The sequence below is a fragment of the Arvicola amphibius genome, chromosome 17 (genome assembly GCF_903992535.2).
Source record: "Arvicola amphibius chromosome 17, mArvAmp1.2, whole genome shotgun sequence".
NCBI classification, from domain to species: domain Eukaryota; kingdom Metazoa; phylum Chordata; class Mammalia; order Rodentia; family Cricetidae; genus Arvicola; species Arvicola amphibius.
In genome coordinates, this window is record NC_052063.2 from 31161050 (window position 1) to 31187032 (window position 25983).

A 25983-nucleotide genomic window follows, 5' to 3' on the forward strand; every position below is an offset into this window, starting at 1 on the left:
GCCTTCTGCAGCTGATGGAGAACCCGCGCACCGCCCGGGATGCCCAGAACCTCAGCTCCGGTGGAAACTGGTCTACCACCCGCCGTACCCCCTACCTAGCACCCTGCCACCCCACCCTTGCACAATGTACTCCTCCCTTTCCTCACCCTTCCCCCCCAAAAAGTGGACGCTGAGGTCAAGCCTGCTGAGAGAAGTGCAGCTGGAGAGAAGGCTGAAAAGAAAGAAGGGTCATAGAGAACTGGGAGGAGGCTGAAGGATTGACTACCTGAGAAGACAGATGCGCAGATTAAAAACAAAGGAAGGGAAAGCAGAGGGTCCCTGCGCCTCGATCCGGCATGGTCCTTTACAGAATAGCAAAGCACACCTCTTAGGCTGTAGGAATCAAACCGCTCCCCGTGCCACAGAGCCCACAAACAGTTAGTCACGACGTCTGCGTTCTAGGGACCAGAGAGAAGCAGAGGCTCAGAAAGAAAGACACTCAGCAGGTGTGGAGACTGGAACGAAAGAAAAGAAAGAAAAAAAAAAGAAAGGAGAGCAAGAGGAAGGCGAAGAGTTAGCTCAAAGTCTTCAGGGAAGGAAGAAAAAAAAACGAGTAAAATAAGAAATGTGGAGAGGGAAGAGGGGGTCAAAAGGCGATAAAGATGAAAGACAAAGGCACAGAAAGGGAGTGTCCTGCTATCAGATCTTTCCAGGGACTGGGCTTTTCCCGCATAATGATAAGGGATGGCAAACTGGGCAAGGTGGGGCACACCTATGAATCCCAGCATTCGGCAGGCAGAGGCAGGCAGATCTCTGTCTCTTCGAGGCCAGCTTGGTCTACAAGGATTGTTCCAGGCAGAGCTACAGGGTGATACCCTGTCTCAAAACAAAGAGGGGAAGACAGGCTTTGTGGCCCACACCTGTAACCTCAGCACGGGATAGACCCAAGGAAGCCAGCCTGGTCTACATAGCCAGGGCTACAAAGTGAGATGGTGTGTCAATAAATAAATCAAAAGGGGGCACGGGGTTTGGGACTGGTTCAGGCGGGAGTTGGGCATCAGAAAAGAGATCTCCACAAAAGACCTTTTCTCAAAAACAAGAAGAGTTCTTCACAGAGACCCAAAGGCCTACCCGGCTTCCTTTCCCTTCCCCCACTCTGGGATAGATGCAAAGGGAGGGGACTTTTTTCTCATCTCTCTGCTATTTATAACTCTAATCAAGAAACAGTGCCAGGGACTAGATGGGAAGTAATTTGGCAAAATGGTAGCCTCACAGCCTTCCACTTTGCCCCCTGGTTTCTCTTTCTCACCAGGCATTGGTCTTGTGTATGGCACTCTTTTTTTTTGTTTTGTTTTTGTTTTTCGAGACAGGGTTTCCCTGTAGTTTCTAGAGCCTGTCCTGGAGCTAGCTCTTGTAGACCAGGCTGGCCTCGAACTCAGAGATCCTCCTGCCTCTGCCTCCCGAGTGCTGGGATTAAAGGCGTGCGCCACCACCGCCCGGCCTTGTGTATGGCACTCTTGACGCTTACTTTGAAATCCTATTTTTACCACCCCACCCCTTATCGGGTACGTCGCTCTTGAGACCTTTTTCAAGACCATTTCTCGTTGTCACTATTGTCTCTGCCCTACAAATACCCCATATTCTTGAGAACTCTCTTCTTCCCTTTCCCATGTCCTCACATCTCTCTCCTGTGTTCAGGGTTATACTTCTTCAGCAGAGAAAAAGGAACTGTGGGCTCTTGCTCCGACCACAGGACAGTGTTTGTTGCCAGGTGAGTTAAATGCAGATGCTAGCTTGGGCATTTTCTTTATGCTCTGCAGGGCTGCAGCACCCCTCTAAACAGTTGCTATGAACAGACACACATGCAAGGCTGGCTCTACCAGGGTTCTCCCTTCAGTGTCCCCCCCCCCCCGCGTTTCCTCTCCAGTGTGTTGTGTCTCAGAGCCCCAATCAGCAGAAAAGAGATGCTATGAACACACAGAGGAGCAAAACCGGGATGGAGCCCAGTGCTGATGACTCCTCCCCAGGCCTCTGACTCAGGTCAAAGCCTCGTTAGAGCCCCAGCTGCCTTCCTTTCTGCACCTGCAGCTTCACTTGCCTCGGTCTGGTCTGCACTCCCCTGCGTTCCACCAACTTCCCATAAATCGGAGGCTGAAATCAGATGCCAAGAATCTGCTTCTGACCTCCTCTGCCCAAATATTTGAGAAGTCACCTCACCCGCTACAGGAGGAAGAAGCAGAAAATAAGAGAGATTGGTCACCCAAAATTAGCCTGGCTATAAATAGTGGGGCAAGGGAGGGAAAGAACACACAGGACTACTGGACCAGCTTAGTAATGAAGACAAATATATTTCCCTACGGGATAATCCAGAGCAGAACGTTGCGGTGCTGAGCTGCACCGTAGGTGAACAGACATAAAGAGACTGGAGAAACCCAGAGAGCTGGGGAAGAGATCGACACTAGACATCCTGCCAGAAAACGTCTTGTATTTGAGTCAAGAGTTTAGAAATTAAGCCGGGCAGTGGTGGTGCACGCCTTTAGTCCCAACTCTCAGGAGGCAGAGACAGGAGGATCTCTGTGAGTTCGAGGCCAGCCTAGTCTACAAGAGCTAGTTCTAGGATAAGCCCCAAAGCTACAGAGAAACCCTGTCTCAAAAAAAAGAGTTTAGAAATTAGTAAAATTAATAAGCAATGCTCAAAGCTGGACATGGTACTGCACTCCTTCCATCCAAACCCTCATAGGCAAGATCTTTAGTGTGAGGCCAGCCTAAAAATCCAGGAGAGCTCAGGGCAGGAGCATAGCTTGGTGGAGGAACCCCTGCCTAGCATACATGATTATGATTCCCAACACCGCGTACGCAAAAGTACTGCATTATAACATTGATATAACATTCTCAAAATGACAAGATTATACAGATAAAGAGCACATGAGTGTCTGCCAGGGGATGAAGACTGGGGGGGGGGGCGGTAAGTCCAAGTATTAAGGGGCAGCTCAGGGCAGCTCCTTCACAGTTGCAGGCTCTGTACAGTGGTGGAGACTGAATCTATACGGGGGGGAAAAGTGCACAGTCCTCAAGCACAAATGAATACATACATGACGAGTTTGGGTTTTTTTTTTAAAGATTTATTTAAAACTTAATAAGGCTCGTGGATTGTTAACAGCATTGTACCGATGTCAGCTTCGGGGTTTTGATGTCATAGTGCAATGGCACATTCAGGAAACTGAGCAGAAGGTCTTCAGACCCTTAGCACACTACTTTTGCAATTTTCTGTTGGTCTAAAACTATTTCCAGAAATATTTTAGTTGAGAAACGTCCATACCCCACAAAGACAGTGGCCTTTTCTCCCGTCCCTTCCTGATTCCCTAAATACCTTCTTCACTTGTCTATGGAACCCCTATTTGCCAGCTCCCCAATACATACTTTTTTCAGCTGTCGTCTCTAACGTATAAGCAGGCACTTCTAGAGGATACACCCCACGGTTCACTTCACCCTCCACCCCCCTCTGGCAACAGAGGCTTGGAGTGTGTGTGTCAAGGGTCGGGCTTTCTCTCCCCAAGACACACAGCTTGAGGACTTTCTCACTCACCCCACCCAACTCTCCAGCGCTGGAAGCCTTTGCAGGCCTCTGAATTCTGCCTGTAGCCAAAGCTCATGCTGGGAGTGGCTGGGAAAGAAAGAATCTAAATGTGATTGAGTGAAGTCCGGAGGGAGATGGCTTGACCACTCTGCTTCTCAGGGACCCAAAAGAAACTCTTGTATGTTGGAAAGAGGACCAAGGGGTCACTTCCCACAGGGAGCCATTTAGACCATCTTAGGGCCCTTTTCTTTGAGCGCTGGCTTTAGACCAACATTTGGAATTTGGCCACACTGCCAAGAGCCCCCTCTCTTGAAGCCCAGCCAAACTTCCTAGTATGTGAAGCTTCTCCACTCCCTCCATGTCCACCCTCACTCAGTCCTCGCCCAACCCCTAACAACTCAGCAGTTCCCGCACTAAGGTTTGGCCTGGATGCTCAATTTGGAGTTTGTTCAATAAAGCTAACTCTGAGAGAGACCTCAAAGAAACAAGGAAATGGTGAGAAAACGGGAATAAGAAGCCGCACGCATTCGTTCCAAAGGAAAAGAAGCCGGGTGCAAAATCACACAGGGAAGTGAGCAGAATGCCATTTCAAATTCATGTTTTTACTTTGTTTACTTGGGGGATTTCGGGTTTTGTTTGGTTGGTTGTTGTGGGGTTCCATGTGTTTGCTTTGTTTAGCCAGAACTGGTGAACCTGGGTTCAGCAAAAGACCCTGCCTCAAGGGGCTGGAGAGATGGCTCAGTGGTTAAGAGCACTGTCTGCTCTTCCGGAGGTCCTGAGTTCAATTCCCAGCAACCACATGGTGGCTCACAACCATCTGTAATGGGGTCTGGTGCCCTCTTCTGGCCTGCAGACATATACACAGACAGAAAATAAATAAATAAATATTTTTTAAAAAAAGACCCTGCCTCAATAAACTAAGTAAAGAACCATTGAGGAAGACACTCGGGGTCAACTTCCAGGCTCCATACACACACGTGTGCCTCACACACACTCAGACCCAAGCAATACAGACAAACACACAAAAGCATGCTACAGAGAGAGAGGAGATGGGAGGAGGAGGAGGAGGAGGAGGAGGGGGAGCGAAATTAATAAATATACACATAAGCAAGCTATAGAGAGGGGAGGGGAAGGGAGGGGTGGGGGAAGGGCATGGTGGGAGAGGGGGGAATTTTAAGTAGAGGAGCCATCCTCTGGAGACTTGTGTCCCACTTTTGCCAAAGTCAGCTAGAGCTAATGAGCTTCAACTACAGCGGAAACCAGAGTCACACAGTAAATAAGGGAAGACCAGACTAAAGAGGACCCTGTAGAGATCAGTTGGAGTTCCCAGATATAGGCACCCCACGTCCACTTCCCAGCTCTCGGGCAGAGGAACAGCTGGGATGTGGGAAAGAAGGGCAGAGACTGGTGTCTGTAGCCCTGGCAGTCTCTAGTGTGAAGAACGTCAGGATGTTGTGCCAAGGTAGGTCAGGGGAATACAAGATGACCCTGATCTTTTCTCTGAGTCACTCCTGACATTCCCAGTACCAACCCCTCTCATTAGCTCACCGTCTGTATCTCTCTTGATTATGCCTCTCTTTTCTGGTACCCAGCCAACCCAAACCCTTCTCTCTCAAGCCCCAAAGCTTTGGGAGTGAAGCACCAGGCATCTTCCATTCTGCCTATTTTTTGCTTGCTCACTGCTGTAAGAAGCAGGGACCAGAGCAGGAGGGGGAGGAGCCTGGGCCATGCTGCCCTGTGATGCTCTCACTCTTTCCGATCAACCCAACCGGTACAGAGAACAGAGCCTCTTCCCAAACGCTCCTCCCCTTCCAGGGTTCCCTTTAGTTCATCACACCCAGCAAGCTCCCCTGAAAAGCGTTTAGGGTCTCCCCTTTCTGAGGTCTATGGAATGCATTCTCGGGCTTTAGAATCAGCTTGAATGTGCATCCTAAGTCTGTCTATTCAGAGCTCCATTATTTAACTGAGCTCTACCTCGGACTCTTCATCTGCGCAATAGAGATGACAGCAATATTACACAGCATTGTCCGAGGAATCAAATGAACACACAAAGCGCTTGGCCTATTATGAATGCCGAGGAAGTGTTTATGATAGACATAGATACATACATATTATCCAACATTTTATTTAGCCTTTGTATGTAGTGCTAGGGATTAAACTCAGAGTCTTAAACACGCTAGTCAAGCACTCCACCACTGAGCTACATCCAATCCAGTCCCTACTTAAAAAGTTTATTGTGGGTACTTGGAGAGATGGCTTAGCAGTTAAAACCTCTTGCTACTGTCTTAGTCAGGGTTTCTAGTGCTGCAACCAAACACCATCACCAAAGAACAAGTTGGGGAGGAAAGGGTTTATTTGGCTTACACTTCAACATTGTTGTTCATCACTGAAGGAAGTCAGGACAGGAACTCACACAAGGCAGGATCCCAGAAGCTGAAGCAGAGGCCATGGAAAGGAACTACTTACTGGCTTGTTTCCCCTGGCTTGCTCAGTCCACCTTCTTACAGAACCCAGGACCAGCAGCCCAGGGATGACACCATCCACCATGGGCTGGGCTTTCTCCCAGTGACCACTAATTGAGAAAATGCCTTACAGTTGGATCTCAAGGAGGATCCTTCCTCTGATGACTGTAGCTTGTGTCAAGTTGACACACAACCCAGTACACTACTCTTTCAGAGGTCCTGAGTTCAGCTCACACCACCCCAACAGGTGACTTATAACTGCTTTGAATTCTAGCTCCAGAGGATCAGGTGCCCTCTTCTGGCACTGTGGGCACACAAACAATGATGATGATGATGATGATGATGATGATAACAATGATAATAATAATAATAATAGAAAATGAAAGTTCCTAATGTTATTTTGACAGTTAATAGTGAGACAGGATCTCACTATGTAATTCTGACGGCCCTGGAGTTTGCTATATATGTATACCAGGGGCTATCTTTGAATCTACAGAGATCCCCCAGCTTCTGCCTTGGAAGTGCTAGGATGAAAGCCTCCTGCCACCTCAATGAGGTATGTCTGTACACTACTTGTTTTTTTTTTCTGGGGGGGGGGGTTGTTTTTGTTTTTGAGACAGTATTTCTCCGTAGCTTTGGAGCCTGTCCTAGAACTGGCTCTTGCAGACCAGGCTGGCCTCGAACTCACAAAGATCTGCCTGTCTCTGCCTCCCAAGTGCTGGGATTAAAGGCGTGCGCCACGACCACCCGGCATGTCTGCACACTTGTAATGCACCCCACAGCCCAGTTGCTTGCGGGTCTGAATCAGAAGGTTCCTGAATTCCAGGCCATCCTGAAAAGCACAGGGAGACAACACAGACAGAAAGACAGACAGGCAGGCAGGCAAGCAGAGAGGCAGAGCAAGGGACAGAAAGAGAATGTAACAACAGCAATAAATTGATGATGTTTATAATTTTTCTTGCTGGAATTAATCCTGGAAGCATTCCTCCTTCGTCAGAGAGGCACTGCATAATTTACCTTGCACTTTGGCTGCAGCACTTAGACTTCTGCCACGGCTAAAATGGGTTCGCATTCCCTGACCACAAAAGGACAGGGATGGCCTTGCACGCTCACCACTCACAGCCCGCAGCCTTAGCAAAGCTCCATAGAAGGCCGCTAGAGGTGCCTTAAAATGCTTCACTACCGTGATTACCCAGAGCTGAAGGAACCTTGGTGGAGTGGGGAAGATGACGAGAGGGCTGGAAAGGAAGGAGAGGACCTGGGAACGCACAGCGAACCGGCCAGCACTGCCAGGAAGGAAGGTGAGGGAAGGAAAAGAATTTCAATGAGTTTGGAGAGCTTCTGCTACCCCAATAATCTCAGAACTGGGATGGACAGCAAGAGGCCACCAACCCTCCCGGGGCCTGACGGCCTGGGCATGTGAAAACCGACGCCTCAGACTGACCAAACGGGAAAGCACTTCCAACTCTGAAAAATGAGCCCCATTAAAGATCAGCTCACACACCAGCCAACGCTCCACTTCCCCGCTCCACTTCCCTCCTTTAGAGATGCACTACCAATTACCAACGACAAACGCGGAGGGCGGCTCCGGCGTCACGTGACGCCGCGGCCACGTGACCCCGCCCTGGCGAGCGGAGGCGCGACCCAGCTCCCGCAGCCCGAGGGAGGGGCCCGTTGTACCCAAACCCAGCCGGATTCGACCATGCTGTCCCGCCTGCTCAAAGAACATCAAGCCAAGCAGAACGAACGCAAGGAGCTGCAGGGTGAGCGCAGTCCCATCGGCCCTCCCGGCCGCGGCCTGGCTTCTGCCGGAAGCCTGGGGCCCGGGCAACCTCCCAAATCAAGGGGAGGGCGCCGGCTAGCGGGCGACCCGAGTGCAGGGCAGGGAACTGGGGCACTTGTGCAAACTCCGTTCCCTTGCCAACCCGCTCGGGTCCCTTCGGCAGCTCCCAGATCCCGCCGAGGCGACGTCTGAGCCCCGCCCCTGGCTCTTGACACGCGGTGCCCATTGGCCCAGGCAGTCTCTCACCCCGGAAGTGGGAGGGAGTTGGGGCCGCCCAGTGGCTGGCTTCCAGCCGGTCTGCCACCACAGCAAGACTGTGAAGCGCGGATCCTAAGGCCCGGACTGGGAATCTGGTTGCCAATCCATTGCCCAAAGTAATGGAGAAAGGGTGTCTGGGAAGAGGCCTGGGCGTGCTTGAGGGGGTCCCTTCCCCTCGCAGGGTGCCAGTTTCCTCACCTCCAAAATAAAGGGGTTTGTTTTATGTTTGTGAGGTTCTTTTTTAAAGGTCTGACGTTAGTTGACCAGAATAATAACTTTCCAGAATAGTAGTCAGTGCGTAGGGAACCCCTTGGCACCACCTCTTAAATACGAAATCTGCTCCAATCCCTTTCCCCTTCCCCAGAGAAGAGGAGGCGAGAGGCTATCACTGCAGCGACCTGCCTGACTGAAGCTTTGGTGGATCACCTCAATGTGGGGTATGAACCTCGTCCCTCAGCTCGTTTCCTCCATCCACCCTGGTTAGACAAAGTCTGGACCATTCTCCTAAAGGATCCCGGTGCCCCAGTTACTCCGCTGACCTCCCTCCCCCTAATTTACTTCACGGAGACCTGAGTCAGCTTTGACCCCTAAGCAGCTGCAGTGGTCAGGAAAGTTGCCAGAATTCCCCCTCCCCATACCAACCTCCCTGGCACAACTTGATGCCACCTGGCGAACTCGATTCACCCATTTAAATCCAGCTGTCACTTGGGTGGGAGGGAAGGACAACCTGTCTCACCACATCCCGCTTTCCTTCCTTCCCTCCTACTCTCTGGCAAGCCTGGGAAACAACTGGCAGGAACAAGAGGGCCCAGCTGGTAGAACTGAGGAAGAGCCTATGCCAAGAGCTATGACAAAACCAGGCTGTCTCTTCCCTTTCTTCTGGGTCTCCAGGGACTCTATCCCCAGCCTCATCCCTGAGTGAGGAGGCCAATGATAGGCAAAGAGACTTCCTGGACATGCGTGACTCAGAGGAGCGTAGAGATGGTGCCTTGATAGTCTGCCTATGGGAAGAAAGGAGGCTCACACTATGCCTTCCACTCAGGGCAAGCAGAACAGCTCTGTTGTAAGTCCAGAGACTGAGTCATCCAAGGGAGACGTGCAGGGCTTGGGGTCATCTCCATTACTCATCTGAGAGATTAGGTGGAAAATGGCTGTGGTTGGGGCCTCTGGTCTCTTTGGTCTCCAGACAGCTGTCCCCTCCCAATGCTCCCACATTGGCACCTTTGCTACCATTTGTGAGGCTGGCCGGATTTCTCTCTTTTCTATTGCTAGATGCCACCCCGCATTCAAGCTTCGAGGGCAGCTAAGCCAAATCCAGATTAGAAAGGGTTTTGTGTTGCTACCCACAGCTCCTATTCTCCAGAAAAATGAAACAAAGGCTTGGTCTGTCTCAGCCCTTGTCAGGTGCCCTGACCGCTTTCTCGGACCCCCACACACACATTCCAGTGGGTGGTGGCACCGGAAGTGGAGTCTCCTTACTGACCTAGAGCATTGGGATCGGGAATGCTAGTCAGAGAGGGAACGGCAGTTACATAAAAAAAAAAAAAAAAAGCAAAAAAGTCAGAGCACCAACCCCTTGGTAGTCATGGCAACCACAGCCAGACCTTGATTGACCAGAAAAGAAGTGTTGCCCAGAGCATAAGGACAGGAGTGTGTCGTGTGTGTGTGTGTGTGTGTGTGTGTGTGTGTGTGTGTGTGTTCACTCGTCTTTGTGGGTGAAAGGAGTGTGAGTGGGAGAGTTAGGTGTGACGGCAAGTGGCCATACGCCTGTAATCCCAGCACTTGGACAGTAGAGGCAGGAGGATTGGGTCAAGGCCAGCTTCATCCCCATAGCAAATGTGAGGTCCTCCTGGGCCACATAAGACCCCATCTCAGAGGGAGTGGGCGTGAGAAGGCCAAGAAAATCTCCTGGGACAGGCTTATTTGACCCAGGGTTCCTGAGGAGGGGGCTTACTCTCCCATCTCACCCCAGATTCAGGGAGGGGCCTGGTTCCTTTCCCAGCTTCTTGCTGAGAACCCGGACCTTCAAATCACTGCCAGATGTGTCCCTGCTGCTAAATTTTCCCACGCTCCCTTTTCCCTTCTAGCTTCTTCCTCGGGGATCTCCCCCAGGTTAACCCTCCCTGCCCCATCTCAGCTACAGAAACTCCTTGAGAGGATAAGGAATGGTATGTCTCCTCTAGCTCCCAGATTGGCTTTCTTAGGACCCTTAGAGTTGTAAGGAGCCTGCTTCATTAGGATCATACCCAGCTAAAGGCCAGAATCCCAAGGCTTCCCCAGCCCTACCTCCTGGCTGATCTTCCCAGCACGGTCATAGGCCCTATGAACTAGATGAGCTGACATCCTCCTCCTCCTCCAATCCTTAGTGTGGCCCAGGCTTACATGAACCAGAGAAAGCTGGACCATGAGGTGAAGACCCTACAGGTCCAGGCCGCCCAGTTTGCCAAGCAGACAGGCCAGTGGATTGGAATGGTGGAGAACTTCAACCAGGCACTTAAGGTGGGCCACACTCAACACATCGTTGCCTTTATTTGAGCCCCCAGTGGCTAGCTTCAGTCACATAACTGTCTCAGACTCAGGGTTAATGAGGAAGTGGGAGCGGTCCCAGATATTCCTTCCGGTGTCAGAAAAGTCAGAAAGAAGGCAGGATTTGGGGATGTGGCTCAGTGACATGTTTAGGGCCCTGGGTTCTACAGAAAACCCTCAGTATGGTACATAATCCAGTCGTACCAAGTACCCTGGAGCCTGAGGCAGGAAGATAGCTTGAGCCCAGAGTGGAAGCCAACCTGAGTAATGTTGCAGTAATCTGTCTCAAAGAAAGGCAGACAGACAGACAGAAAAGCAGCTGGTATATCTGAGTGAGCCACCTCAGCCTAGGAGGCATAATCTATCCACCCTGATTCCTAGCCTCCAATCTCCTCTCCCCTTCCCAGGAAATTGGGGATGTGGAGAACTGGGCTCGGAGCATCGAGCTGGACATGCGCACCATTGCCACCGCACTGGAATATGTCTACAAAGGGCAGCTGCAGTCTGCGCCGTCCTAGCCTCTCTCCTCTCCCCAAAACCCTCTTCTTACCCTCCCGGATGGGAGGGAGACTGGTAGGCCACAAATAAAACATAAGGTTCCATTCTGTGTGGTGTGTTTGACAGAGTCACTAACTCCTGCATGGTAGTGGGGTTTCCAGGTTGTTTCCCTGTGGACCAGTGCCTTTTGTGGAGGGCGACAATATTCCTCTTCCTGCGCCTACTCTTCCTTGAGCCTGGTGCAGGTGCATTTTGGCTGAGCCGGAAGTTTCCTCATCCCTGCCCAGAGGAGGCCTCTGCTCAAAACTTTCTACTTCCAGACTGGAGTTTCCTACAGGGAATTAAGGCAGGGAGCAGACCTAGTCCTCGGCTCTGGCTCTCTGCCCCATCACAAGCTCACATGCTCTTCCCGGCTGCCGCTAAGCAGTGTCATGAGTCTGGGCCGGGTGGGAGATTAATTCCTGGGGGCACTTTAGGGCTGAGAAGGAAAAAAAAAACAGGTCTGGGGCCACCCACAGAGAGGGGAAGCTGCCATCCTTAGTAGTTCCTACCTCCTAGGAGACAGTAGCATAGCCGGTCAAGAGGCCAGGCTGAGAAAGACAGCCTAAGGGGGGCCTGGGCAGAGCTGCCCTCTGCCAAAACCTAGCTTCAGCCAGGCAGGCTTCAGCCTCTTAGCTCCTCCTCATCATCACTGCCCTCACCGCCCCCCCAAACACGGAGACACTTAACACCCCTGCTCCGCAGCAAGAGTCCACCCCTCCAGACTTTGGCCTTAACTGTAGCGAGTGTGGGAGCCTGGGAAGGCTGGGAGCAAAGTCTCTTAAGCAGACGAAAAAGCCTGCCAGCTTTGCCCAGAGGTGAGTGGAGCGGTGGGAACGGGACGGGTGCTCTGAAAAGACTTGCTAGGGACGGCATGTGTTGATCGTTCATGCTTCCAGCTTCACGCACTGTCCTCACACAGAAGCCCTTTGATCTCCCACAGTGCTGAGGTGGCCCTGGTGGGTACCGTAGCGCAGTTTGCTAAATGAGAAAACAGGTTCCAAGACAGTGAAGGTGTCCAGCTCCACTTTGAGGCCGCCGGGGCTGAAATGCAAGGCTCTCGACTCCAGAAGTCAGGCAAGGATGCACCCAGAGGGTCTTGGTGTTGGTGGATTAGTAGAAGGTACAGTGGCACTCCAGGTCCCTCTGCCCCCACACAACACGTCTGTACAGAGCCAGCTCAGGTTGATTTCATTAGCTACAAACGTTAGCTTGCTCGTGTGTGTCCACATCTGTTTGGCACAATAAGCCCTAACCTGCCAATCATCTGCCTAGCAGACGGTTTCTTGGTTTGTCTGCTCAGACCAGACATTTCCAGCGTAGTAGACGGTAGGGGCCAGGGCTGAAGGGACAGAGGGAATGACAAGCTTTCCCGCCCAGTCTAGGCTGCCATCTGCAGGGCATCGCATCTAACCATGTGGCTGCCTCTGCTTCTGGGTGCCTTGCTGTGGGCGGTGCTGTGGCTGCTCAGAGACCGGCAGAGACTGCCTGCCAGCAATGCTTTCATCTTCATCACTGGCTGTGACTCAGGCTTTGGGCGCCTTCTGGCACTGCAACTTGACCAGAAAGGCTTCCAAGTCCTGGCTGGCTGCCTGACCCCCTCTGGGGCAGAGGACCTACAGCGGATGGCCTCCTCCCGCCTCCACACAACACTGCTGGATGTCACCGATGCCCAGAATGTCCAGCAGGTTGCCAAGTGGGTAAAGACCCACGTCGGAGAAACTGGTGAGTAGTGGAGCCCCCGGGAACCTGGTCTCTACAGTAATCCCAGGAGTCACTGGGGCTGTGGGGAGGAATGGGGTTCAAATCCTCCCAGGAAGGAAACCTTCCCAGAACCCCAGCCTGTGTCTGTCATTTCCCCACAGGGCTTTTTGGTCTGGTGAACAACGCTGGTGTGGCTGGGGTCATCGGGCCTACACCATGGCTGACACGGGATGACTTCCAGCGTGTGCTGACCGTGAACACACTGGGTCCCATCGGGGTCACCCTTGCCCTGCTGCCTCTGCTACAGCAGGCCCGGGGCCGGGTGGTCAACATCACCAGCGTCCTGGGTCGTTTAGCAGCCAATGGCGGGGGCTACTGTGTTTCCAAGTTTGGCCTGGAGGCCTTCTCGGACAGCCTGAGGTGAGGGTGCACAGCTCCAGCCCAGCCTGGAGAGGGACGGGGATCTTACTCCAACGGGTACACTGGATGCTGGCACGGGCCAGAACAGGAAGAGGAGACAGGGTTATAGAGAGCTGAAACCCCAGGCTTTATCACCTACAAGCTATGTCCTTAAATAGCTTACACTTGTGTGTGTTATTTGAGGCAAGTCTCACTGTGCCATCCTGACTGAGCTGGGACTCACAGAAATCAGCCTGCCTCTGCCCCTCTGCCTCCTAGTGCTGAGCTTAAAGGTGTGTGAGCACCACCACACCAAGCAGGGACTTTTGTTTTGTTTTTTTCCTGCAGTTTTTCGAGACAGGGTTTGTTCCTGGTTGTCCTGGAACTCGCTTTATAGACCAGGCTGGCCTCGAACTCACCAAGATCTGCCTGCCTCCACCTTTCAAGTGCTGGAATTAAAGGCGTGCACCACCACTGTCCAACCTACTTGATTTTTGAGTCAGGGTTACCCTCCGTAGTCCAGGCTGACCTCAGATTCTTAGCAGTCCTCCTACTCAGCCTCTTGAGCACTGGCATTACAGATGTGAGTCACCACACACCTAACGAGGTTATTTCTTTAGGTTTGTTTTTTTTCTTCCAAATCTGTTAAGTCAGAGTGAGACTTGCCTCATGGGGGTTCAGAGCAAAGTGGGGTATGTATAAGAACCCATCAGTGCCTTAGATGTTGGGGAAAACCTTTTGTCATTTTTTTTAAATGGCATTTACTTACACACACACACACACACACATATACATGCACACATAAAACAGACACACATACATATTTATTGTGTGTACGCATGTACACATGAATGTACAGCTGCCATGGTGTGCATGTCAAAGTAAGCCCACAGGAGTCTGTTCTCTCTGAGGTGGCGAGGCAAGGCGGGAGCCCTTCCTCCTCGATGAGTCATCCCGCCAGCCGCACAGCACTGTTGCTGTTTATTTGTTTTTGAGACAGGGTTTCTCTGTGTAGCCCTGGCTATCCCGGAACTTGCTCTGCAGACCAGGCTGGCCTCGAACTCAAAGAAATCCTCCTGCCTCTGCCTCCCGGGTGCTAGGATTAAAGGCACCACCATCACCTGCCTCCTCATTAACAGAAAAACTAGGATTTTTCTTTCCATCCTCTTACCCATCCTGTATGAATAGCTATGACTGTGGGACTAATTAGTAGGAGTGTGAGACACACCCCTAGACCAGGTCTGTCCTTCAATTTTGAGACAGGGTCTACTAGAGATAGACCAGGAGGTCCTTTTTTTTTAATGTGTGTGTATTGGTGTTTGGCCTGTGTAGATGGAGCTGCAGGGCTGTGTCCCGCCACCCGGCTAGCTTTACCCAAAATAATTACACGGAAACTGTATTTTTTTAAACACTGCCTGGCCTCTTATTGGTTAATTCTCACATCTTCCTTTAACCCATATTTAGTAATCCATGTAGCACCACAAGGTGTGGCTTACCAGGAGAGATCTTAACCTGCGTCCATCTCGGATAGGAGAAGCATGGCGACTGCCTGAAGCATCTCCCCCTCTTTCCCAGAATTCTGTTCTGTCTACTCCGCCTACCTAATTTTCTGTCTCTTAAAGGGCCAAGGCAGTTTCTTTATTAATAATGAAAGTAACATATAGACATTCCTTCATCAGGCCTGCATGTATGTCTTATATGAAGGTGTCAGATCCTCTGGAACTGGAGTTACAGCTGTGAGCTGCCATGTAGGTGCTGGGGATCGAACCTGGGTCCTCTAGAAGAGCAGCTAATGCTTTTAACCATTGAGCCAGTTCTCCTGTCCTTTTTCCTTTTATTCTTGAGATAGGGTATCACTTTGTAGCCTAGACTGGCCTCAGACTCACAGACACATCTGAACGACAATGCTCAAAGTCGGTGGGACTGTCAGGAGCTAAGATGGCCATGGGAGCAGTTCCCGACAGATAATTTCATTGCCTCTGTCCCCTTGCCTGTTCTTCCAGTCAGCATCATGGAAACAGATACATTTGGGTCTCAGCCCAGGCCAGAACAGGGCGGCACGATGCATCCCTACCCGAACTATCAAGTCACCTGCCAGCTAATACCAGTCTAGAGTCCCCACACCCAATACTCAGGTCTCAACCTTACAAGGCTCTAGATCAAGAACTGGTGGCCTGCAATTATCAACCACATGGGCTCAGCTGCCTTCAGGCCAATAATGGTTTTTATATATTTAAATAGTTACATTGTAAATGGTTATATAAGTACATTAATTTTGCCAGATATTGTGGCATACACCTTTTAATCCCAGCACGCAGGGCAGAGGCAAGAGTATCCCTGAGTTTGAGACCAACCTGGTCTACATAATGAGTTCCGGTCCAGCCAGGGCTACATGGTAAAACCCTGTAGCAAAATAAACAAAAACACTAATTTTGTCTGGCCTATAGTATGTCAAAATTTACTATCAAGAAAAAGTAAGAGATGGGATGGGGAGAAGCTCACCAGTTAAGATCGCTGTGTGATCATGAGGACCCATACCCATGTAACATGATGCCCTCTCCTGTGTATGTGCATACACACTCCCACATGTACAAACACATGCACACACATGTGCACACACGCACACACATGTGCAAACACATGCACACACATATGCACACATGTACAAATAAACTCCCACATGGGCAAACACATGCACATACACGTGTGCACACAATGCACACATTTACATGAATCTTTTGAAGACAGGAACGAACAGAAAGATCCTGAATTCAGAGTTAATCTGGACTACAATTAGCAGCGTGAGGCTTTAGGCTTGATCCCAAGCACCTACCACCACCAAAGTAAAGGAAATACAGCTTGCTAACCATTAATCTAGTTAACAGGATAAAATACATAATAGAGATGTGTTTAGTGAGACCCACCCATAATTCCAAGACTAGGGAGCTGAGGCAGGAGACTGAGGCCAGCCTGGGCCACAAAACAACCCCCCCCCCCCCCGCCCCAGCACAGTGATATAGGCCTGTAATCCTAGCACATTCAAGGCCAACTTCTACATAGCAACCTCAAGCTACATGAAAACCGATCTCAAAATTTTTTTTTTCTTTCAAGCCAGCAAAATGGCTGAGCGCTTCCTTACAAGCCGGACATCCTGAGTGTAGTGAACATCCGTGGTAGAAGAAAACCAAGCTGTCCTGAGACATCCAGACATGAACAGTGGCACACACATACACAAAAAGATTGGCCTAGACTACACAGTGAGACCCTGCCTCATAAAATAAGTTTTAAAAAATGAGAGAGAAATATCCAGCTAACATAACGGCTCACACCCATAATCCCAATACATGGAAGGCAGAGACAGAAGTTACCAGTTCAATGCTAGCCTGGACTACGTGAGACTCTGTCTCAAAACACAAAAACAAGGGGTCAGGGAGGTGACTCAGAGGATAAGAGTGATTAAAATCTGCTCTTGCGGGCTGGAGAGATGGTGCAGAGGTTAAGAGCACTGACTGCTCTTCCAAAGGTCCTGAGTTCAATTCCCAGCAACCACATGGTAGCTCACAACCATCTGTAATGGGGTCTGGTGCCCTCTTCTGGCCTGCAGAAATACACACAGAGAGAATATTGTATACATAATAAATAAATAAATAAATATTTTAAAAAAAATCTGCTCTTGCAGAGGAGCAGACTGGTCCCCTAGCACCCACATGGTGGGTGGTTCACAACAGCTGTAACTCCAGCTGCAAGGGACCTGACACCTGACCAATGAAGGCTCCTGCATACTCATGAACTCATGCAACGCACATAAATAATCAGCAGGCTTTTAAAAATGAGAATATAAGGAAAACAAAGTGAGAGGTCCCAGCCCTCACTGGTGATGGTGTGGCGTGTATGCTGGTCCACCATACACAGGCCCTAGGTTTATCCTCAGTGCCAGGGAGAAAAACAAGAAGATCCCCACGCTCCCCATCCCAGGCCAACCAGCAATAGCCGTTCCCGTCAGGATGCACGTCCCTATACTGTCACACCTCAGATCCCTCACTCGTAGGACCCCTCTGCCCACCCTCCAGGCGGGACGTGGCTCCATTTGGAGTACAAGTATCCATCGTGGAGCCTGGCTTCTTCCGAACCCCTGTGACCAGCCTGGAGAGTCTGGAAAACACGCTTAAGGCTTGCTGGGCCCAGCTACCACCGGCGACACGGGCCCACTACGGGGAAACCTTCCTCACTTCTTGTGAGTAGCTGGGCCCATATTGAGTGCACGGTGGGAAAAAGAGGGCCAGGAAGGTCAGGCCTCGTAGGGAGGAAAAGGACAGGCAGAGGGAGGTGGTGTCGCTTCCCAAACTGGGCAGCCAGCCCAGGTGATCTATAAGACAGCCTAAGAGGGATGGCGGGGAGGGAGGAAGCACGCGCACACTAACTACGGGCATCTTCCAAGATACAGATCTCCGAGTGCAGCGCCGCATCATGAACCTGATCTGTGACCCTGACCTAGCGAAGGTGACCAGCTGCCTGGAGCATGCCCTGACTGCTCGTCACCCCCGAACCCGCTACAGCCCGGGCTGGGATGCCAAGCTGCTCTGGCTGCCTGCCTCCTACCTTCCGGCCAGCCTGGTGGACTCTGTGCTCACCCGGATCCTTCCCCGGCCTGCCCAGTCAGTCTCCTGATTCCAACTTGCCAGGGCTGATTGTGAAGGGCATAACATGTATTTCTGTCTCCACTCTGGTGCTGCCTGGTTCCTGGCACAAAGCTGGCTCTCAATAAATATGTATTGTCTTAAAAGGAAAAGCAGGTGGACAGAAGTGAAGGTACTCGTGCGAGCCTGACAAGATTTAGTATCTTAAATCCCTAAACTGCCTAGAGCTGGGACTCTTTACTGCCTGCAAAACTTCTGTTGTCCACTGGGGGGGGTGTAAGGAACTACCTTCCACTTAGGCTTTTTGGAGCTGCACTTGGAGAGATGGCCACAAGAGGGCACTTTTGTCCGATTTTTCTGCGTGGAGTAGTGAGCATTCATTTGCACCTGGCAGGGCATTATCTAATGTTTGCCAGACAGAAGGGCAGGTGATGAAAATGCTCAGAGCCGGATTGGGTGGCTTCCATGGAAGAAGGAAATACTTAAATTCTCCTATTATCTAATGCACGAATCGGGACACTGGCCCCATAGGTCTCAAACAACCATTCGAAAAAGGAGCCAGGCCTCCTCAAGGACTGAGAGGGAGGAGTCTACTGGCCCTCAAAGCATCAGAAGGCCAAAAGTTGTCCAAAATAGACATGGGCCAGGCTTTACCATGTAGGCCCTTTGTGGAAAAAAATCCCTTGGTCTTATGCAAGATATGGCTTCGTAAATGCTCTAGGAACACTGAAGAGACCCAGCAGACAACACAAAACAGGGCTCAGAGAGGGGACACTGACATCTCCTCCTCTGGTCCCCACTTCTCCCACGGCCAACCCAGCCAACACCAACAAAAGACTCCTTTCCCCAACACCCCCTAAATATGCCTGCCTATTCCCAGGGCAGGGACTGGGAGAAGGTAAAGGAAGGGGCCAGCCTTCACTCTAAGATAAACTGAGACCATCTCCTTTTCAGGTCTGAAAAAATAATCCGTTTAATTGAAAAACCTGGAGAATCCCTTAGATGGAAAGACAGAATCTGAGACCAGACCCCCCCTACATTACTTCATAGCCACTTCGGATACTTTTCACCAGACAGCAGGAGAAGATGATTCCCAGGACCTAAAAGGAAAGATAGAGATGAGGGTGGGAGGGAGTCAGGGTCAGCTTCCCCAAACCCATCCAAGGGCCACTCTGCCCAGGCTCCCCAGATGCCCTGCACTGACTCAGACCCCAGACCGCAGCGTTCCTCACCTCCACAAAAGCAATGCCCAGGGCTGCCGCAGCCACCAGCAATATATTCTTCCTCAGCTCGGCCCCCATGCTCTGGACGCAGCCCTGAGGGAAAAGCGAGCATGAATACCAACAGAAAGAGATGTCCTCCCTCCCTCCTATTCCATCTCCCAGCCCTCTCCTCCCTGGAGCTCGGCCCCAGCCCTGATCCCGTTAGCCTCTCTCCTGCCTCCTGAAACATTTCCCAAGTTTCCCCGGTCTAATGTCTTCTCCCTACCTGAGTATGGATCGTGGGTAACTTGAAGTCAGTCCCACAGCCCACAGTGACGTTGACGCAGCAGGAATCAGGGACTCGGTCCTTGGCCATCCCAGGGACGGTCTCCCAGTCTGTGTAGTTGTTAGCCCCACAGCAGTTAAACTAGGAGAATGAGGAGGGTAGGGAGGAAAGCTGCTCAATCAAACCTCCACTTCAGTCCAGAGATGAGGACCTTCCATCCCCACGGTCCCTCTCCCTGGCCTTCCCACTCACTCGCTCCTGCCACCCGTCCAGAACCAAGGCCGTTCTGTTGTCTTTCAGGTAATTCTGCATCTGCTTCTGGAAGCTCTTGCTGAACTCTGACTTCACCTACGAGTAGGAAAGCATGTTGGAGAGAGAATTCAGGCCCTAGAGTCCCAGGGTGACCCGAGCCAGGGCTCCCCTGCTCCCTGCTTACCTTGTCTCTGAACACGTAGCCAGCAATGGCCACAGCCACCTCCACAAGCACGATGAGAGACAGGAAGATGGCGAACTGCAGAAGCACAGGACAGGCGTCGGGTTTGACGTCTGCATCTAAGAGGCTTGTTCTGACCCAGTCAATTCCTGGTGCTCCTCACCCACCCACCCACCTCACCACAAAAACGCCCTCCGGCGTCACAGGAGTCACGCTGCCCCCCAGCCACTCACTGTAATCATAAGACAGGAGTTCTCCTTGCAGGCCCCACAGCAGCCCACAAAGGCCACCAGGAACAGGAAGGCGCCCACTGCAATGATGACCACAGGCAACAAGGAGACCGGTGTGGTCTCCTGGCTGATAGTCTGATTCAAGAAAACCTGAGCTGCTACACCAACGGCAATCAATCCCACCGCACAGGCCTGAGGGGAAAAGGTGGGTTTGGTCAGATCCTCGCCCTCACACCTGACCTCCACCCAGAAAACAGATTTTTGTTTGTTTTTGTTGTTTTTTTGGTTTTGGTTTTTTTTTAGAAACAGGGTTTCTTTGTGTAACAGCTCTGTTACATCCTGGAACTCGCTCTGTAGACCAGGTTGGCCTCGAAATCACAGAGATCCACCTGCCTCGGCGTCCCCAGTGCTGGGATTAAAGGTGTGCACCACCACTGCCTGTCCCAGAAAGCAGATTAACACCTCCAGGGAGCCCTGACTGTAAAGAAGGCAGTCTGCCCATCTGTGCCCCACAGGGAAGGCTGGGAAGTCGGTCAAGACACTCAGGGAGGGGGATCAGGTGTCACGCCTTCCTGTAAATGGCTCTTCACATGGATTACTTTCTACCACTCGGGTAGACTCTCTCCAGAACTGCCCCCTCACTCCAGTGACTAAGGTCCTAGGGCCAGCTAGGCCAGGGAGAAAGAGGGGGGTAAAAGTGGCCCCACTCTGAACAAACACTAGCTTCTCAAGCCAGGAGCAAAAGAAAGTAGGCTGAGCCTTTCCTTCCCCCACCTCCATGAGAGGGTAGAGAAGAGAGATGAATACACAGGGTGGGGATTGGGGTAGCCCCGTGGCGATACCATCAGACCGTTGGCAGGTTGCCCCACTACCCCATATCACAAATGGTTGGGTCACCAGACAGGAAGGGCCAGGAGGGGGTTGAGCGGGGGTGCTGCCCATCTAGGGTGGCCATTCTCTGGCCAAACTTTCCCCCGAGGTCCCGGAAAGCCAGCGGGAAAGGGGTGCGTTCTGCCTTGGACCGTTTCTTCGGGCTTTCCTTCCACATCTGGCCTCCAGCTGCCTTCATTCCTAGGTCCCTCACCCCTCATGGCTCCCGCTCCAAGACTCCCCGCACCCCGTCCCTCTACCCCCACTACTCACGCAGAAGGCCAGCAGAAGAACGTAGAGCAAGAACTTGACACACTTCATTCCTCCTTCCACCGCCATGGCTGCTGGGCCTGGGGCCGCGGAAAGCACAGGGATCGGATCAGGCCGAGGGGGCACCAGCTCGGCAGCTCCCCGCCGGCCCTCGCAGCCTTCCCTGCGCGGCCCCCACCACGGCCCTTCCCACCCGGAAACCCGCGCTCAGATCCACGTCTCCCTGTCCCTTCCGCGCGGCGGCCGCACAGGGGTGGGGTGGGGGGGCGCGCAGCGAGCGGGACCTCGGGATCCCAGGACGCACGGAGGGCGCGGCCGGGCACCGTGCAGACCTCGACCCCGGCGGCCGAGCGCCGCACCGGATCCGGACTGCGACCCCCGCCGGCCGCCGCCCAGCGCCGACGCCTGCGCTCGGCAGGCCGCGACCCCGGAGCCGCCAGGGCCTCACCCCCGGGGCGGCGCGCCTGGCGCCCCGCGGGCGTCGCTAACTTCGAGGCAAAGTTGCTCGAGGGCCCGAGCGAGCAGCGGGCTGCTCGCGGGCGGCTGGGCGCGCGGCCCCCCGGGGCGCCCCCGGGGGCCCTCGGCACGCGCCGCCCCGGCCTCACCTGCGCTCCCCGACGTCGCACGATGCTCTCCGGCCGCGGGTCAGCCGCCGTCTCCCCGCCTGCGCCCCCCCACCCCCGCTCGCGCCCCGCCTGCCGCGCGGCCCCGCCCCGGCTCCAGCCAGCCCCCTCCCCCGCGGGGTGGCCGCCAGCCTCCCTCGTGACGCGGGAACAGCTGCGGCCTGAGTCACCAGGGCTGGCGGGCGAGGGGGAGGCGAGCCCCCCGCCCGGGCAGGGCCACGTGGCCCCTACCCGGAAAGCCCGAGCCGGGCGCCGGACCCCAGGCTTCCCGGGGCCCCTTTCAGAACCCGGCTCCGGCCGGTTCCCGCTGCCCCAGAGGACGGAGGGGCCGCCCAGAGTTGCCCAGAGGCAGAGACGAGGCCAAGTGTCAAAATGGCCTTCGGCCGACTGCAACCCCCACCGAGAGTCACGAGAGCTACGCACCTCCCGCTCCGTCCCGGTTCGAGCCCCCGCCCCCATTCCCGAGCCCGCAGAGAGCGGTGCATTGGGTGGGGCGAGAGTAAACAGTTCCAGAAAGCCCCTGGCTTCACGTCCCAGCAGTCCCCTAGCATTCTAGACTAGGGTGTTCTGGTCCCAACTTCTCCATTTTCTGGGACTCCTGGGCTGAGGAAACCAGAGGAAGCCCTCGTCTTGAGCCGGTCCACTTTTCTGGGAAAAGATGAACAAAGTCTGCGCTCCCTAGCTCCTGAGTCAGCCAGTGGTTGAAGGAGATGTGAGAAAGGGCACCAAGGCTAGCAAGGCGTTTGTCGAATAAACTTCCCCCTCTTGTTCCTCTTCTCATCAGAAAAATGGCAAAGCTTTAATCACGCTCTTATTCTAGCACTCTGGAGGCAGAGGCAGGCGGATCTCTGTGAGTTCGAGATCAGCCTGGTCTACAACAGCTAGTTCAAGGACAGCTTGGGTTGTTTGGTAGAAAAACCCTGTCAGACCTCCTTTGTGCCACCGATGGTTCCCTAAGGAGCTGTCATGAAAAGCCGAAAGGGAAGCAACCTTCACACTCCTAGCCTGAGCTCTGTTATTTCCACAACAGCTCCTTCTGCGAGTTGCTCGGTGAGTCTGAAGAGGAGAAAGTGTGCACTAAGAAACAATTAGAGCCGGGCAGTGGTGGCCCACACCTTTAATCCCAGCACTCAGGGAGACAGAGGCAAGCAGATCTCAATGAGTTTGAGGCCAGCCTGGTCTACAGAGCGAGTTCCAGGACAGGCTCCAAAGCTACTGAGAAACCTTATCTTGAGAAAAAAAGAAGGGAGGGAGGGAGGGACGGAGGAAGGGAGGGACGGAGGGAAAGAAGGTTAAGGAAGGAAGGAAGAATTAGAACTCAAGGCTTTATCAGGCCCCAAGTTGGGCACCAAAATGTAGTTTTTTGGATTTTGGGTTTTGTTTTTTTTTAATTCTTTATATTTTGCCCTTTGGAGACCCACAACTCAACTTCCAAATAAATATACAATGACTTATTATTCATTCTTATGAATGCCTGGCCTTAGCTTGACTTGTGCCTCGCTAAATTGTTCAGGATGAATTTTGAATTTCTTAAATTATTCCATCTATCTTTTGTTTTTGGACTTTTATCTTTATCCTGTATACCTTTCTTTTCTTCTTACTCCAAGGCTTGTTGTGTAGCTGGGTGGCTGGCCCCCTAGAGTCCTCCCTGCTCCCTGTTCCCACTCCTCAACCTTCCATCTTCCCCGATTTCTCCTATTCATTCTCTTTCCTTGCCAGCTCCACCTAAGTTTTCCCTGCCTTGCTATTGGCCGTTCAGCTCTTTATTAAATCAATCAGGCGGCCGGGCGGTGGTGGCGCACGCCTTTAATCCCAGCACTTGGGAGGCAGAGGCAGGCGGATCTCTGTGAGTTCGAGACCAGCCTGGTCTACAAGAGCTAGCTCCAGGACAGGCTCTAAAGCTGCAGAGAAACCCTGTCTCGAAAAACAAAAAAAAAAAAAAATAAATAAATAAATAAATAAATAAATCAGGTGTTTTAGGCAGGCAAAGTAACACAATTTCACAGAGTGAAACAAATACAGTGTAAAAGAGTACAACACATCTTTCCACAGCATAAACAAATGTAACACCTTAAAATGAGGCGTCCTTTCCTGACCTCGCATCGCACCATACATAGACATACACTGTGCATAGAGAGAAAGGTAAGATGCATGAGAACAGACAGACCTGGAGGTCTCGAGAAGACAGGCATCGCATGTTTTCCCTTATGTGGAGTCTGTATTTTTTTTGTTTTGTTTTGTTTTTCGAGACAGGGTTTCTCTGTGGCTTTGGAGCCTGTCCTGGAACTAGCTCTTGTAGACCAGGCTGGTCTCGAACTCACAGAGATCCGCCTGCCTCTGCCTCCCGAGTGCTGGTATTTTTAAGAGGAGATGGTAGTAAATGCAGGATTATTGTTAGGGATGTGGAAGAGAAAAGAAAACAGAGGGTGAATAAGAGGGAATAACAGGGGGCCAGAGAGATGGTTTGGTGTCTAAGAGCACTGACTGCTCTTCCAGAGGACCCGGGTTCAATTCCCATCACCCACATGACAGCTCACAACTGCCTGTAACTCCAGGATCCCCCACCCTCACATAGACATATATACAGGCAAAAACACCAATAAAATTAAAAATAAATAGAAGGAATAACAGGGGTAAATAGTCATGTATGGGAATGTCATAAAGCCAGGCAGGGGTAGTGGACCCGCACTTGGCAGGCAGAGATAGACGGATCTCTGAGAGTTCTATGCCAGTCTTGCCTACAGAGTGAGTTAAAAGACAGCCAGAACTACACAGAGAAACCCTGTCTCAAAAAAATCCAAAAAGAGAGAGAAGTGTCCTAATGAAGCCCCCCGACAATGCTGCCTCATCCAGCACAGAGCGAGCCCTGGAGAGCTGACTGGGCTAGTGGAGAGATAAAGAAAGTACAGGCACATGGACAGAAAAGCCGGCACGGGGTGGAGCATGTGTGCTTTCTGATGGAGAAGCACTCAGCACGTTTACTGTGTTTACTGAACAGTGGCATGAGAAGGGGTGGGAGCCGTCTGTGGGGAGTGGCCTCGGGCTGTAAAACAGCAGGTGGGAGGGAGCTACTGTCTGATGCTTTCTGTGAACTCAGCACCCACACATGAACCCGATTCCTCTGGGTCTGTGGCACCGGAGTCTTCAATACAGCTGTGCTCACCTTCCTCGGGACCTCGTCTGCCCTGACACGTTGACTCAGGGCTTCACTTCCCAGACAACGTAAATCCACTGGGAAGGAAAATGCAAAGATAAGGCTGTGCTGCGCTGGCTGGGCCGAGAAGCAATTGCCAGAATTACTCCCAGAAGAGTACACCAAGCACATCTGAGACCTGGCTCTCCCTTATCACCGCAGGATATGGAGGAGAAGTCAAGATGCCTTAGAAAAGAGTATTCATGGGTTTTCTTATTGTGCTTCTACCAGAAGCCAGGCCTGTACTGGGCACAGGGCAGCAAGGAGAGAAAGAGAGTTGGTCTGTCCTCTGCCATGTTCTATGCACACTGAAGGAGGGCAGAAACTCCTGGTGAGCCACAAGAGCTCTGGGGGAGAGTAGACTCCAAGGTGGGTAGTATTCTCCAAGGTAAACTTGCTGAATAAAAAAAAAGGAGACTCTCAGCTTCGGGGATGGGGAGTGAGAATTAGCCATCAGCAGTTCATCAGGCTTGGAGAGGGGAGTCTCAGTGGTGACCACGTGTTTATCATGTTCAGGGCCCTGGGTTCTGTCTCTATCAATGCAAAAAAAAATAAAATAAAGTTTTCTAGCTTTGACAGTGATATGATAATGCAGGAAAATTTGTCTAACTCTTTGAAGGTGCATGCTAAAATATGGAAGGGTGCCACGTCACGCCTGAACTGTGTTTGGAATACTGGGAGACAGTAAACGAAGCTGAAAGATGAAGAGTAACAGGATGGTGAGTTACCAGTTATTACTAGTTCCATCACCCAAGGCTACCTTGGGTATGTCCCAAAGGCAAACACATGGGAAAAAGGGTAATAGGAAGCCTTGAGAAGGTAGCATGAGCCTAGAGATTGGGCTTACGACACTGGGGTGACAGCCACCATCCACGGGACAGCAGTCAGGAAAGGAGACATCACCTAACTTAGGAAGCTCCAGACTGGTATCCAGGTGGCCACATTTTTACCAGAGGTTGGATGTGAAACTCAGGAGACAAGGGACAGTCTAGAGACAAAAGCCAATGTGTCCGT

The 25983-nt window shown here is 52.0% G+C and overlaps 3 protein-coding genes across 8 annotated transcripts; 2 read left to right on the top strand and 1 right to left on the bottom strand.

The window, feature by feature from the left end:
* The first annotated feature begins 7621 nt into the window (after window positions 1–7621).
* Bloc1s1 (biogenesis of lysosomal organelles complex 1 subunit 1) lies at window positions 7622–11192 on the top strand. Its single transcript, XM_038314837.1, has 4 exons — window positions 7622–7781; window positions 8424–8496; window positions 10426–10558; window positions 10993–11192. The coding sequence occupies exons 1-4, from the start codon at window positions 7721–7723 to the stop codon at window positions 11101–11103; spliced, it is 378 nt and encodes a 125-aa protein (XP_038170765.1). The 5' UTR covers window positions 7622–7720; the 3' UTR covers window positions 11104–11192.
* A 594-nt stretch (window positions 11193–11786) lies between these two features.
* Rdh5 (retinol dehydrogenase 5) lies at window positions 11787–18014 on the top strand. Of its 4 annotated transcripts, none has more exons than XM_038314654.1 (5): window positions 11787–11940; window positions 12508–12847; window positions 12988–13246; window positions 17296–17459; window positions 17664–18014. In XM_038314654.1, exons 2-5 carry the CDS (start codon window positions 12538–12540, stop codon window positions 17891–17893), a joined length of 963 nt encoding a protein of 320 aa, XP_038170582.1. In that variant the 5' UTR covers window positions 11787–11940; window positions 12508–12537; the 3' UTR covers window positions 17894–18014. The 4 variants fall into 4 exon arrangements, with proteins under 4 accessions (XP_038170582.1, XP_038170580.1, XP_038170584.1 ...); XM_038314652.1 differs by having other exon boundaries at window positions 11833–11940; window positions 12503–12847; XM_038314656.1 differs by having other exon boundaries at window positions 11834–11940; window positions 12503–12847; window positions 17670–18014.
* A 795-nt stretch (window positions 18015–18809) lies between these two features.
* On the bottom strand, window positions 18810–22180 carry Cd63 (CD63 molecule). Of its 3 annotated transcripts, none has more exons than XM_038314870.1 (8): window positions 22046–22180; window positions 21157–21233; window positions 20017–20205; window positions 19787–19861; window positions 19603–19698; window positions 19351–19491; window positions 19095–19178; window positions 18810–18962 (listed from the first exon to the last, which is right to left on the bottom strand). In XM_038314870.1, the coding sequence occupies exons 2-8, from the start codon at window positions 21220–21222 to the stop codon at window positions 18897–18899; spliced, it is 717 nt and encodes a 238-aa protein (XP_038170798.1). In that variant the 5' UTR covers window positions 21223–21233; window positions 22046–22180; the 3' UTR covers window positions 18810–18896. The 3 variants fall into 3 exon arrangements, with proteins under 3 accessions (XP_038170798.1, XP_038170801.1, XP_038170799.1); XM_038314873.1 differs by lacking the exon at window positions 22046–22180 and adding an exon at window positions 22008–22031; XM_038314871.1 differs by lacking the exon at window positions 22046–22180 and adding an exon at window positions 21759–21841.
* Window positions 22181–25983: the final 3803 nt, after the last annotated feature.